The sequence below is a fragment of the Eurytemora carolleeae genome, unplaced genomic scaffold, assembly GCF_000591075.1.
Source record: "Eurytemora carolleeae unplaced genomic scaffold, Eaff_2.0 scaffold58, whole genome shotgun sequence".
Classification (NCBI taxonomy): domain Eukaryota; kingdom Metazoa; phylum Arthropoda; class Copepoda; order Calanoida; family Temoridae; genus Eurytemora; species Eurytemora carolleeae.
The window spans coordinates 145,112-159,403 of NW_019396025.1; the positions used below are offsets into that span (position 1 = coordinate 145,112).

The following is a 14,292-nucleotide window of genomic DNA, read 5'->3' on the forward strand; positions in this document are numbered from 1 at the left end:
TTCTTCATAATCTTAATCCTCTCTTTTGGATACCATGACTGTATGAAAGTTGCGTTTGATAACAATTACAAATGCGATTCTGCAGCTGTATCAATCGGACTAATATATCCCATTGAACTAAAGTCAGGTGTTCACAAGCGGGCTTTTAGAGCGTTTAAACAAATATAAACGAATCATGTTAATATAAACTAAATATTGGAATATAAAGACCAAGCTAAACCTAAGTCTGACAACATGATTTATTTGACAACTACTGCGAAAAATAGATTTAGTGGAAAAATGTGTACTTTTCCATATTTCTGGTCATGCTTAGTAAGTCTGTAATAGTATGTACATGTTTACAAGTGTACTGATCATTGATAATGCTTAGTAAGTCTGTAATAGTACATGTTCTTAAGTATACTGATCATTGATCATGCTTAGTAAGTCTGTAATAGTTCATGTTTTTAAGTATACTGATCATTGATCATGCTTAGTAAGTCTGTAATAGTATGTACATGTTTACAAGTGTACTGATCATTGATCATGCTTAGTAAGTCTGTAATAGTACATGTTCTTAAGTATACTGATCATTGATCATGCTTAGTAAGTCTGTAATAGTATGTACATGTTTACAAGTGTACTGATCATTGATCATGCTTAGTAAGTCTGTAATAGTACATGTTTCTAAGTGTACTGATCATTGATCATGCTTAGTTAGTCTGAAATAGTTCATGTTTTTTAAGTATACTGATCATTGATCATGCTTAGTAAGTCTGAGATAATACATGTTTTTAAGTACACTGATCATTAATCATGCCTAGTAAGTCTGAAATAATACATGTTTATAAGAATACTGATCATTGATCATGCTTAGTAAGTCTGTAATAATACATGTTTTTAAGTACACTGATCATTGATCATGCTTAGTAAGTCTGTAATAGTACATGTTTATAAGTATACTGATCATTGATCATGCTTAGTAATTCTGTAATGGTACATGTTTATAAGTGTACTGATCATTGATCATGCTTAGTAAGTCTGTAATGGTACATGTTTATAAGAATACTGATCATTGATAATGTTTAGTAAGTCTGAAATAGTACATGTTTTTAAGTATACTGATCATTGATCATGCTTATTAAGTCTGTAATAGTACATGATTATAAGTAAACTGATCATTGATCATGCTTAGTAAGTCTGTAATAATAGTACATGTTTATAAGTATACTAATCTTGCTTAATAAGTCTGTAATAGTACATTTATAGTTCTATCAATAGGTCTAAAAAGGTATATACTTGTTTGACCAATTATTTAAAATCTATATCACAAATGCCTACTAATTTGTTCAATTATTATACAAAGTAAGACTAAATTGTAGGTCTATAATAATTACATAGTCATTTCACATTTGATAATGTATAAATATTGTAATTCCATACTATAGAGTATAGGTCCAATAGCACACAAATCTAAGAAAGAGGAGTAGGTCAAATAGGCCTATCAGATTAGGTACTGTAAAAAGTCTGGCCGCGCCATCAACCTTGAAACCAGACCGACTTTGAATAAGGTCGGGCCGGTACATGCCGAGGGTCACTAAGGCCGGTACAAAGGATCGGTCCTATTCAAGTTCAAATTGACCTTAGTCCACCGTGATAGGTCTATAAAAAGTATATATAAATTTGATTGAAAATGATTCTATATTAGGTCTAGAATAACTTATTCCTATTCGATCATGCAAGGTAATTCTATATTTCTTTAAGGTTTATAAAAAGTATTAACCCAGTTGATCATACATTGTAAGTCTATATTAGGCATTAAAAATATTTACCAATATAATATCATGCACTGTAATTACATATTATCAAAATGGTCTTTTTTGTATGACACCATGAAATACGAAAATCTTTATTTTGAAAATAAAAAGATTTTCTTGTGAGCAATAAAAAATCTAAAATCTTTATTTCAATGACATTTTTTTCTGACAAGGGCTGCGTCTATGCACGACCGCGTGAGCGGGTTTTATCGGTTATTAATTATATAATGTATCAACAAGGAATGCGTCTATGCACGACCGCGTGAGCGGTTTTATCGGTTGCTAAAATATATATATCAACTTATTTTAGGAGGTAGCAACCTTTCCAACACCTCTACCCGTTCCGGTCAACTTGCCACGGTCTAGCTGCGTGACAGTAGACATCTCGCGGTAGATCTTGTAACTAGATGACAGGACGGGGCGGACGGAATGGATTCAGTCTGTGATATCTCATGGTAGAAGAAGTACTGCAGTTATCTGATCTATCTCTTGCAGAAAACTAGTCTCCCTACCCAACATTGGGAGCAGGAAATAGGTACTATAGGCATCTTAACTTTATATAATATAGCATCCTTATATAAACTTCAAAATTTGCGTAAATGGTAAAATGTATCATTATTATAGCTCATGTAGGATATACAACGTTGTTCTTATAACATATTTTTGTTTGTATGCAAATATAAGGAGACTCCATTGAAATCAGTATATTTCTCGAAAAACTTTGGAAATATTCTAGAAATCAAAATCAAGAAAAATTCAGTCCCTCTTTCTATATTTCTATCTTATATCTTATATTTGCATTATAATTTTAGATTTCAAGTTTTGTTATTGATTAGCATGTGTTGGTTAATTACTTGTAGAATGTGTGGAATGGCATAGTTGGGTGTAATACGATTACACGACATAAAGATCGACTTTGATGTAAATTTTTTTAATAAATTCTAAGGAGTCTTAAAAATGTATAGATCCAAAATACGGTCTATCTTCTTCTTGGTTTATTGTGAACTTTAAATTGTTTTAGATTTGTTAGATTATGATTTTTTTATAAATTTAAATTTGGACAAATGGAAAATTCCATGATGATTGTTCTTACACGGAAAGTTGCAAATATTGTGTCCACAAAAAGTATAAATGTAGCGCACAGAAATAAAATCTTTAATGTTCGTGTTTTCTGTGATACCCTGTACAGTGTATAGTTTTGTGGTGTAAATGTACATTTTACCATAATTCCTGTCAATTCTGCTTCTTTTTTTTGCAGAGAGAGATCTTGAGTTTTACTGTTTCAAAGATTACAAAATTTTAAAAAAATTATGCAAAATTGTATATCGGCGTAACATAGAAAGCTTTACTGACTTTCTCTATCCTTTGTCTATATTCTTAATATTTTAAATTTCATTTCTTGTTTTTGTTTTGGATTGTGTTTTTCTAAATCCGTTTCTGTCCGATTTGCTGAAAAAAAGTAAAATTTGGTATAATATACAGGGTCAGTCAAAAAGAAGTGTGATTAGCGGCGCCTGGAGCAAAATTGTACCTTTTTTGTGCAACTCTCCTGTATGGTGTTTTTTTTTTCAGAATTTTTGAAAATTTAAATTTAAAAAATCCGCGAACGTTTTTTCTCTTAAAATCTAAGTTCAGAAAAGCAAAAATGTGTATATAAATTATTTCTATCGAAATTTGCAAAATTGTAATAAAATATCGCAATTTTCAGTTCTGGTCTAATTTTTAAGGAAAAGTGGTTTTTCATTGGTTCTTCAGGTTTCAACTGAACAGCGTATATTTATAATTTTGTAATATATATATTAAGAAGAAAGGAACTAGAAAATTTAAATAAGTTTCCTTAAAAATTAGACCAGAACTGAAAATTGCGAATTTTCACATTACAAGTTTGCAAATTTTTTGTGATTCAATCTTTATAAAATTTTATATTTCGATAGAAATAATTCATTTATACATTTTTACCTTTCTGAACTTTTCATTTGAGAGAAAAAAAGTTCGCGGAGTACCAAAAAAAATTAAAATATTTTCAAAAAATATTGATAAAACACCATATAAAAGAGTTGCACAAAAAAGTTACATTTTTGCACAAGGCGCCGCTAATCACACTTTTTTTTGACTCGTCCTGTAATTTCCTTAATTTTTCAATTAATTGGATTAAAAAACAAAAATTTCTGAATGAGCATATTTTCCCAAGGAAATCGTTGAAATTTTTCAAAATGCGTAGTTTCCTCTTTTACATTTTCATTTTGAAATTTGTGCAAACTAATCATCTTAAAGTTTCCTGCAAAATTTTAATCATTTTATACAATTTTGTTCTTCCTCTTTTCCGATCTAATTCATATTTTTAACTCTTTTTATTTTATTTTATTAGGTGATTTTTTTATTTCTTGTTAATCTTTATCGATCTTCCCCCCCCCCCCATCCGGCATCATCCTGAGTCGAGACGGTTTGTATATATTCATTATATCACGTTCCAACTCTTAGTCGAGATCGTCTAGAGGACATCGGAGGACGGAGAGAGAGAGAGAGAGAGAGAGAGAGATATCCTTCTTCATTGTACAGCTGTCCATCCTCAGTGTACAGTGCATAGTGTACACATGTACTTGACATTCTGGACCGGCAAGTGCAACTATGGTTTTAACATGGTAAACTAACCAATCGTGTGACTAGCATGTACAGTAATGCAAATGACGATGTGATTGTCATGTACAATAATAACATTGACACTGAAAATGTGATTGAAATCCACAACAGCACTGACAGTATTAATGTGACAACCCAGAAGCGTTGTACATTTTTCAAGTGTATTTTTCAGTATTTAAAGGCCTGGATTCTTAATCGGACTTTTGTTCATGAATGTAAGGGTATTGATAATAAATATCGATTATTTTTTTATGAATTTTTGTTTAGGTACTATGAGCTTAACCTTGCATCCTGTGAATGCATCTTTATTTATAAAACCTGAAATAACCATGCCTACCTCCCCCACCCCCCTCATGTCCCGAGTACAGAGCTTAGAAAACATCGTGGATAAATCCAGCTTGACAGAGAAATGGGTTCGCTCTGTGCTTCCCGCTACCAGGAGAATCAAGGAGATCTCAAACCTTGGAACCACATTTCCTCCTAGAGGAATTACAACCCAGTTGACCGGGATGCTTGGCTCCGGTAGAATAGAGAGACAGAATAAATGTTATTCTGAACCTGATCTAACTCCATTCTTTANGTATTAAAAACTGGTCTTTTACGCCATACCAATTCTGCGTATAAACCACAGAGTGATAGAACTAGGATGAGTTTGACTTCGCTTTATTCAGAGATTTGGAATTTTCTGGTCTATTGTTTGATTTTCATCTTATGTTTGGCCTAAATGTAAACTTCATAAAAATGTTTGATAACTGATTGAAAAATGCACATTTCTTTGTTAGTCGAATGTTATTTAATGAGACGTCAGACTTCTTGTAAATAAGAAGACAAATTTTAACCAATTTTATATTAGTATTTGCCATTACAAATTTTGGCTTTTATCCAAAGTATTACGTAGTCTAAACAAAGATTAGAAAAGGCTAAAGCTCGATTGACAACGTCCTAGCCTCTCCAACAATTGATCAAATCTTAGCGCATTTTTTTTCAACTTTGAATAGTATTTTTAAAATCCTAATTTGTTTAGATGACGAAGATGATGAGGAGAATGAAGATAGTTTTGAACTGGGAGATGTTGATGATGATCATCTGTTTGAGTTCGACATGTCTCCCTCCGGAGAAATAGATGATGGCGAGAACGAGACTGAGGAGGAAGATGATGAAATCACAAAAATTGGTTCTGATCCTCCTCAGGAACGAAGACGAGCTTATTCAGTGACCTCCGACAGTTCCGGAGGCTCCTGCTCACACCGGAAGTTGGTTGAACCGGAAGAAAACTTTAGATCCGGATTTTGTATGTTTGGAAGCACTAGCTCTGGTCTTGGTAGTGATAGAAGAGCGCTTTCTCAGGTTAGTTTATTTTTCTTGATATGTTTTCATTCAAGTTTTCTTGATATGTTTTCATTCAAGTTTTCTTGATATATTCAAGTTTTCTTGATATGTTTTCATTCAAGTTTTCTTGATATATGTTTTCATTCAAGTTTTCTTGATATGTTTTCATTCAAGTTTTCTTGATAAATGTTTTCATTCAAATTTTCAGAGACTTCAGGGACGACTGTAGGGAATTTATACGGTCTGTTTCCTGATATTCATGATTTCCTTAAACTGGGTAGAACGCAAGTCGTATAAACCGTCGAAAGCTTCCATATTATTTTTTTGCCAAATAATCATTAAAAATGTTATGTCAGACCTGAAAAATAAACCGGTTAGTGTTTATAATCTTGTTCAGCATCTAGGTTTCCTAGATATAAAGTCAAATCCTTTTTGGGGGCAGCATGGACACTTTTTCAGAAGGTCGACTGGGTTTTTGCGTAGATTTATGGAACATTAGTTAGGGGCGTGCGTGTGTGAGTCCCCATATTTGTGAGGCCTCTTTTATAATTCTGTGGAAATAATCTAGTAGATACTGGAATGGTAGATTGCATAGATACTGTAATAATAGATTGCGGAGATACTGGAATGATAGTTTTAATCAATGTACAGGGGTTTATATAATATTAGAAATGGAGGACTCTACGCAGCACTTATTTTTTTGTCAGTGTCAACATTCGATGTAGGACCTTTGATATTTCTAACTGAAATTATTTAAACTAGTAGAATTCATAGTTTAAACAATCTAAGGTCTGCGACATTGGATTGCAAAGATAAATTTAATTGAAAAGGCCAGCATCATTCAAATTTACAATTCCGTGCCAATTAGATTTGATTTATGTAAGAAAAGTTCAAAATACAAATTGCAAAATCCAGGACAGAATATGACGTTATTAACTTGCATATTGCACGTAATCTGTAAATCTGATATGTTTTCAATCCTAACTCATCTTGTTGAAGATATATTGGGAAGAACAAAGTTGTTCCGAATTTTATGTGTGTAACCAGACCAATTTGATCTTCTCATACTTTTGCTTTAACAAAAATAGATGAGCTATGGGGTGACAGAGCCGTACCTGTAATGTTAATTTTTTTTTATCGGATTTATGTTGGCTAGATACGAGATATTAACTTATTAAGGTTTAGAATTAGTATATATTGGTTTTTCATAAAACATATAATATTTTTTCCCCTCGAGTATATTTGTCAATACTTTTTTTTTATATCTGTAGCATATCATCCTCAGCTGGGGGGGGGGATGTTGAGGGTGAGCAAATCTATTTATAAACTACACCGTTTGGATGGGAATGCATGATTAAGAAAGAGAATATGCATCACTTCCGTCTAATTTGAGTTAATGAACGTCTAGCACCACCCCCCGCCCCCCCCCATATTTTCCCACTTGGATCAGTCTGCGGAATTCGTTGGTTAGTAACTTAGTTATAAGATGTTCAGTATACACTGGGGCACTCTACCCTGGTGAACTTAGGGTTAGAGGGAAAATTTACCAATGGTTTTATTTATATTGGTAGGAAGTTGCATTTAACACTCATGTTTCTTAGATTATTTATCTTCCTAATTTAGGATACCCTGGAGGATGTGGATGGAGGTAAAAGTATAAATCCTGGAGAATGGAGGGATTATATAAATGAACGTCTCTCCAATGAGGGAACCAGCACTCCTACTCCCACATCCCCGGACTCCACCCACCGGTTGTCAGAGGGGTCTGCCACGCCAATTCTAGCAGTTAGTCCTATCATAGATTCCCCTCTCATCTCACCAGACAGCTTGCTAGACGGTCAGCATCCGCTGGCGGATATGGATATGTTTATTCCCTGCCTGGAGTGCAAAGCGGAGGCTGAAGCAGAGGCGGAAGCAGAAGCGGCGGCGGAAGCAGAGGCAGTGGCGGAAGTTGAAACAGATTCTCAAGAGGTTTCTCCGTCCCAGGTTTGTGAAAATAAGACAATCTCTGTCTCTGATACTCAGGACATAGGAGAAAACGTCCTTATCCTTCCTGGACGGAAAAAACTGAGCATAGGAGAGACAGAGCTGCACAGTTTATTGAGCAGCCTGGAGAAGGATCGAGGATACCCTGGAGTTAAAGAGATAGATTCTCTAGATACTACTACAGATACAGTCGGAGATATTTCTCCACTTAAACCCTCCTCGCTGGAAGACGAGTCGTTTGAAGATCGGCCGAAACTTCGCAAATGTTCATCCCTTAGAACTGGACGTACTCCTCCTGGTACCCCTGGAAAGCGGAAAATTGTTAGGTACATTTTTTCTATATTTAAAATAAAATTTAGCAGCTTTTGTTCCTATTGAAATAGTCGTCTTTGTTTTTAAATTGAGAACAGTTACGTCTGATTATAATTCTTGTATCTGGGTGCGATGTTGAGAGCGTTAACCCTGACCCCCTTGGGCACTCAGTCATCTCCCCCCCTCCCCCTCTGGTATGCATTCTATGCAGATATATTTGACAACCCTAACTTGAAACATGTTTAAACAGTATATATCTTCAAACTTTCTAGTGAGAGGGAGGGGGGATATTATCTTGAATTCTTGTCAAACCTGTTCCTCCAGTACATATCTTCAACCATATCTTCAATAACATTTCCTAAATTGTCTTCCTTTGGTTTCCATCTAAACTTCTTATTAAAATGTTCTTTTCTCCATCTTTCTTCCAAACCTTCTAATACTGCTATTCGTCCTTCATGATCTTTCCTATCCTCTGCTCATTTTAAACACCTCCCTATCAGGTTTTATCTTTTTCAACCAACCATCCAGCACTATTCTAATATTTAACAAATCTTTACTTTGAATCCTTTGGACTTTTCTGGCTATTCCAAAAGTTTTTTTTTATAATTTAAAACCTTTTCCAATTTGGAGAAGTTGGAGCTTACTAGGGCCCACCTAAACCTTGGGTCCTTCTTGGCCCCTACCCACACTTTGGACCCCATAGGGTCCTACCCAAACCTTGAATCCCTTTAGGACCATACCCAAACCTTGGACCCCTCTAGGCCCCTTCCCAAATCTTGGACCCCTCTAGGTCCCTACCCAAATCTTGGACCCCTCTAGGTCCCTACCCAAATCTTGGACCCCTCTAGAACCCTACCCAAACCTTTGACCCCTCTAGGACCCCTTTATTCATTGNGGGGGGGGGGGGGTTGCAAGTGCACATTTGTTTATATGTCTAATATACAGGGGTATTATTGGTAGGATAACTATGGTATAATAGGGGGGGTATATTTTATATTTTGGAAACTTGGTGCACCACTTAACAGAAATCAATTTATCTTTATTAATAGCCCCTCCCCTTTGAGACTACATCCCTTGTCCTCCCTTGCACTCCCCTCCCCTGCCCCCTGTGGGTCCTTCCTTATCAGCTTTCCCCCCATTTTCACCCTGGATACTATACCCAGATTCCACGGGTTAAACGCGTGATTTTAAGTCAGAATTAAGGGATGAATATATTTTCAGAATTCTCTTAAATTGAAAGAATAAGTAATTGTCTCTGTAATGTTTTGTAACCAAATACACCCGAATCATGAAATCAATGCCAAGCACGGAATCAATATTTGTATGTTTCTCGTAAAATCTAGTTTTTTTTCTAATCTTTGTTTCTCATCTTATTTTTAAGTAGTTAAAAAGAAAATAGAACTTAAGTTTTGTTTCATGATAGAAATTAAGTTCTAGCACGAAACAGTTTTCAGAAAATAGAACTCAAGTTCTACCCTGATCAGTTTTAACTGTTGCCTCTTTTATAGATTTGCTGATATATTCGGGCTGGACCTGCAGGAGGTGAAGACCTTCACAGACGAGATCCCGAAGATCCCCCGCAAGGCGTTCCAGGATCTTGATGTCGATATTAATGATTATGATATCGGTTCCCCACGTTCCAATACTCCTATTTACAAGTACAAGCCACAATCTCTCCAGGTACATAAAGTTTTAAACATCGTCTTCATTGTACATGTACTGTACTGCCTGCATCATAACAAATGTTTAGCTTTAAACATACATATTATTAAGGTTTAAATTTAAGATTAAAAAGATATTAAATTTTAGTTTTCAAAATATCAACTTAAATTTGCTAGTCCTTACATCTTTGCAGCCTGATGTCGTGGATCTTCGATATTTCAAAATATAAACTCTGGCAATGTCTATTAACCAAAGTTTGACATATCTATCTCAGGTTTACGCCTACAGGTTACCAAGATATATATTTTCTTAGTTCTCTGTTCATATATTCAAGATAAAGATTAATTAAAATTATTATTTTTTAGATGCCAAACTCAAATTTACGGTACCGAAACTGAAAAAACAGAAATTTTTATTTGGTCAATTTACTTTGTTCACCTAATTGCGTCAATATTTTTATTTTGACTGATCAATTGCTAAGCGCAGAATTATCATGTCATATTATTATCTCTTTGCAGCCCTTTGTCAAAGACCTTTGATATGTCAAAGTTTAAATTCATGTATTTTGTCTAATATACTACATTATCCAACAAATCTGCTTGAATCCAGTTTCTTTGTCAGAACTTTGCATCAATCCATGTAACTGTTTATTGCTGCAAAATCATTGTTAAAATATTATGCCAGACATAATAAAATCCCTAATCCCTATATTTAATTTTATAGAATATATTTATTTACGCAGTGCACTGGTGACCCAATTCTAACAGTGCATTTATTGAGAAAAATGTTAACATTCCCATAAATTACAAACAAAGCATCAAAATAGATTAACCAAAGCTTTTGAAAAAAAGAGCTTAAAGGAACAAACTGTGGCAAATTTTTGAAGAACAAAAATTAGTTTATCATTATATAGAACGACTTAGGTTTACAATAAAAAAATTATGTTATAAATGAACAAACTATAATTTTAAACAATTTTTGGACAAAATAGTCGTGTGCACAGAGAACAGCTCGAGTATTTGTTTAAAGTAAATATCGAGAAACCCTCTTTTATTAAGTAGAGAATTACAAATTGTAAACCAAAGCTGAGACTTGATTTAGTATTGATCATTTTAAGTCTCAAGTATGGACAGGGGACATCCCAGAAAGTCTTGAGATGATTTGAACAGTTATTAATTTTTTATTGAACAAATTACATGAAAAAAAAATTCTTATGATATTTATGATTATTTAATGATTAATTATGCAGGGTGTTGGATCCACCAGCAGTAGCACTACAGCTCTAGTTCCGATGTTCACCCAGCCCGGGTCCTCCACCTCCTTCTACGACCTCGTGAGGGAGAAGAAGGTCTGCTTGGAGAACGCATTCATGGAGGACCCCACCACCATCTGCGGGGTCGTCAGGGTTCTCAACATCAGCTTCCACAAGTCCGTTGGCGTCCGTTGGACTAGGAATGACTGGAGCACACAGAATGACATCCAGGCGACCTATATCGACGGGTCAAGTGATGGTGTCACGGATAAGTTCTCTTTCCGGCTCCGATTGGGGTTCCTACCAGTAGGGAGCAGGGTTCAGTTTTGTCTCCGGTTTGATAGCTCCGGGAGCGAGTACTGGGATAACAACGGAGGAGCAAACTATGTTTTTCAGGTAAATTTGAATTTCAACCGACTTGAGACCAAAACTTTTGAATTTTGAATCTGTAAAAAAACGCAACAACAGAGTTTTATTTCAGATCGCGGGACACAGCTAATCCTTTCTAATTATTTCTTAATTTGCTCTGGGAGATTTTTTTCTTTTTTATTAAACTCAAGATCTTTCATTTAAAAGTTTGTGCTGTTGATGTTGTGTTCAGTAGATTTAGCTCAGCGCTATCCACACTAAAGGTCGTCGTCAGTTTATGTATATATTTTTTTAGACTTCAATTTCTCGGAAAGATTTATTATTTAAAATATTAATATTTCACCAGTGAAATCTGATAAACATCAGCTGTCAACTCTTTACTAAGTAAAACAAGGGTTGTATAAAAAATGCGCAATGTTTACATTTAGTAAACTTTTTTATCGGCGACCATATTGTGTTACTAGAAAATCCAGATAAGATTTAAAGATACCTAGCAAGATTATTTTCTGTTTCTTGTTTCCTCACATGATTTAGAAAGTCACAAGCTTGTGTTGATCAACTTTTTCTGCGGTCGAAATACTTTTGCGTAATTAGTTCAACTATTTGAGAAAATTTCTTCCAAAAAGGTTACTTTGACAGGACTTAAAGGGACTTGAAACGTAAATTCAATTGACGCTCCAGGCTTAGATGGCAGTTGTCCGATTTGCATCGCTACATAAACCTTTGTTTGTGCGAAAATGGCAAAGCCATCAATGTTTCTCTATTTGAAATTTGATTATTTTATTTGTGGTTTCTCTTCAAAAAAACTTGCAGATTTCTGCTTACAGAAAAGATGTATTCGATTGTTAGAATTATAATCTCTTTTCAATCTAGAAAATCACGATATCTTCTACATTATTTATTAGATAAAGAATTAAAGGTACAAGTGAATGGGAAGATTCACTTCTTTATATGGCTAGTCAGTCCTTTAAGTTCGGATGCAAAAAAGCTAAAGTTTGTTGTTCATTGATTTTATCACTCTCAAGAATTTTGTTTTCTGATGATTTATTTGAATTGAACTAACGCAGAAGGGTCTGAAATAGATGATTTCCAGTAATATAACTCACTTCTAAATTTTTATGAATTTTGTTGCTAGATAAGTCCGATTGTTATTGTTACCCAGAATTCTACATCTGGCCAAAATTCGTAGAAAAATTTTAATCTCCGTTCAATGTCATTCGTAGTTGAAGCTTAAATGCTGCAAGGGGTTTAGGAAAACAATGTATACGTGCTAAATGTGATGCGACCGATATTACAGAGTGTAAAACCAAGATTTGGCGGATTTTGATTTCTCCGGACTGGAGTAAAAGCTTGATGGAGTTATAAACGTCAAATTGAAAGCTAATATTATGTTTGTTCAGGTGTTTTTAAACTCTAACTCCCCTGGAGGAACAGGAGGTGTCTCCTACAGGAGTAGTCCTCTTAATATGTCCAGGAACACTTCTAACTCCTCAGTATCGTCCTTCCACTCCCTCCAGTCTCCCTCACAACACGGAGACGATCCTTGGCTCAGGTACATGTAAAGTACATGCTAGCTCAGGATGTACCCGTATTACAGCTCAGGATGTACCCGGATCCTAGCTCAGGATGCACCTGTATCCTAGCTCAGGATGTACCCGGATCCAATCTCAGGATGCACCCGGATTACAGCTCAGCGTGTAAAACAGTCCCCCACAGATTGTACACAAACTACGCATGGAGATCTGAAGAGATCTCCTGGAACAGTCCAGAAAATTGAACGGAACTTTTGATCAATTAAATTTCGATAGATCCTGGTTTGTGATTTTTATTAATACACAAGAGATAACCATCGGTCAGAACTAGGCATTTATACTAATGCAAGCTATAGTGTTGGTGCTAGTGCTATATGTTTTTATAGATACATAACTATTATAAATTATTTATATAAAAACCATGTGCCATATATTGAAGATGTATTGAATGATGAAAAAAAAGTTTTTAACCAAGATTTTTAAACTGAAATACGCTCATTGAAATTTTATGGTTTTGCTTCAAGTCGTTAGTTCTCTTTAGCAATAATATGTGTGTGGGGGGGGGGGGGGGTTTTTTTTTTTGGTTTGTTTATATGTCTAATGGGGTCGTAAATATGAATATTTATTTTTCGTATATTATAAGATTTTGTCCCCTCATCAAAGTCTTTATAGAAAATATTGTATTTAACATTGTCAGGGATAGAGATAGCTTAATTATGGATTTTCATCCAGAAATTAAGCATTTCATCCAAAAATTGGATAATTCAGACTGATCTACTATTTAATTTTTGACTAAATGAACCGTTTACTATGGATTTTGGGTGAACATTTTTAATCTAAAATAAAATTTTGACTTACCAATATGTTCCTCCAGGTTCCTATATAGTATATATATATAAATATTATTTGATATATTCGCATTTGCAAGATTAATATCCAATCTGTAATTCTGAATATTACCGAGGTTGGTTATGAAGACATATCTTGATGTTTACACAAAGATGCTGGTGGTCAGATCTTGCATGATCTGATCTTGGGTTGTGATGATAGTTTTAGGATATAAACAAGATGTATTTATTTCAACTCGAGTCCTGATATTTATGATTCGTGCTAAATATATGATAATTCTTACAGTAATCATAGATTCTTAATTGAGAGAACCAAGATTTTAAAGGGAGTGTATGAGGGTTGAACTGAGAATGTAGTATTGTGCTAGTAAAAGTTAAAAGTGATCGAGTTTTTGTCTCGTCAATTACTTATCCCAATATATCCTCTACATCATTGGGTTGCAAAGATATGGGTATTAGAAAATCCAAGTTTGTGGCGAAAACTCAATTTCCTTAAGAGAATGTCATTATAGCTGTAATAATTTTCGAGACATTTGAACATTTTATAAAGATCTAATCATCTGAAA

General features: G+C 34.5%; 2 protein-coding genes across 2 annotated transcripts; both read left to right on the top strand.

The window, feature by feature from the left end:
* Nucleotides 1–4,444: 4,444 nt before the first annotated feature.
* On the top strand, nucleotides 4,445–5,023 carry LOC111709630 (uncharacterized). The gene is made up of 2 exons (XM_023483423.1): nucleotides 4,445–4,651; nucleotides 4,704–5,023. The coding sequence occupies exons 1-2, from the start codon at nucleotides 4,465–4,467 to the stop codon at nucleotides 5,021–5,023; spliced, it is 507 nt and encodes a 168-aa protein (XP_023339191.1). The 5' UTR covers nucleotides 4,445–4,464.
* Nucleotides 5,024–5,362: 339 nt separating this feature from the next.
* On the top strand, nucleotides 5,363–14,015 carry LOC111709296 (glycogen-binding subunit 76A). The gene is made up of 5 exons (XM_023482967.1): nucleotides 5,363–5,783; nucleotides 7,389–8,077; nucleotides 9,572–9,743; nucleotides 10,975–11,373; nucleotides 12,747–14,015. The coding sequence occupies exons 1-5, from the start codon at nucleotides 5,538–5,540 to the stop codon at nucleotides 12,906–12,908; spliced, it is 1,668 nt and encodes a 555-aa protein (XP_023338735.1). The 5' UTR covers nucleotides 5,363–5,537; the 3' UTR covers nucleotides 12,909–14,015.
* Nucleotides 14,016–14,292: the final 277 nt, after the last annotated feature.

Bases quoted from the DNA above. Each gene is read 5' to 3' on its own strand.
- LOC111709296 (XM_023482967.1), top strand. From the start codon at position 5,538: ATGTCTCCCTCCGGAGAAATAGATGATGGCGAGAACGAGACTGAGGAG. The intron at 8,078-9,571 runs GTACATTTTTTC...CCTCTTTTATAG, and splicing joins GGAAAGCGGAAAATTGTTAG to ATTTGCTGATATATTCGGGC. The intron at 9,744-10,974 runs GTACATAAAGTT...TTAATTATGCAG, and splicing joins ACAAGCCACAATCTCTCCAG to GGTGTTGGATCCACCAGCAG.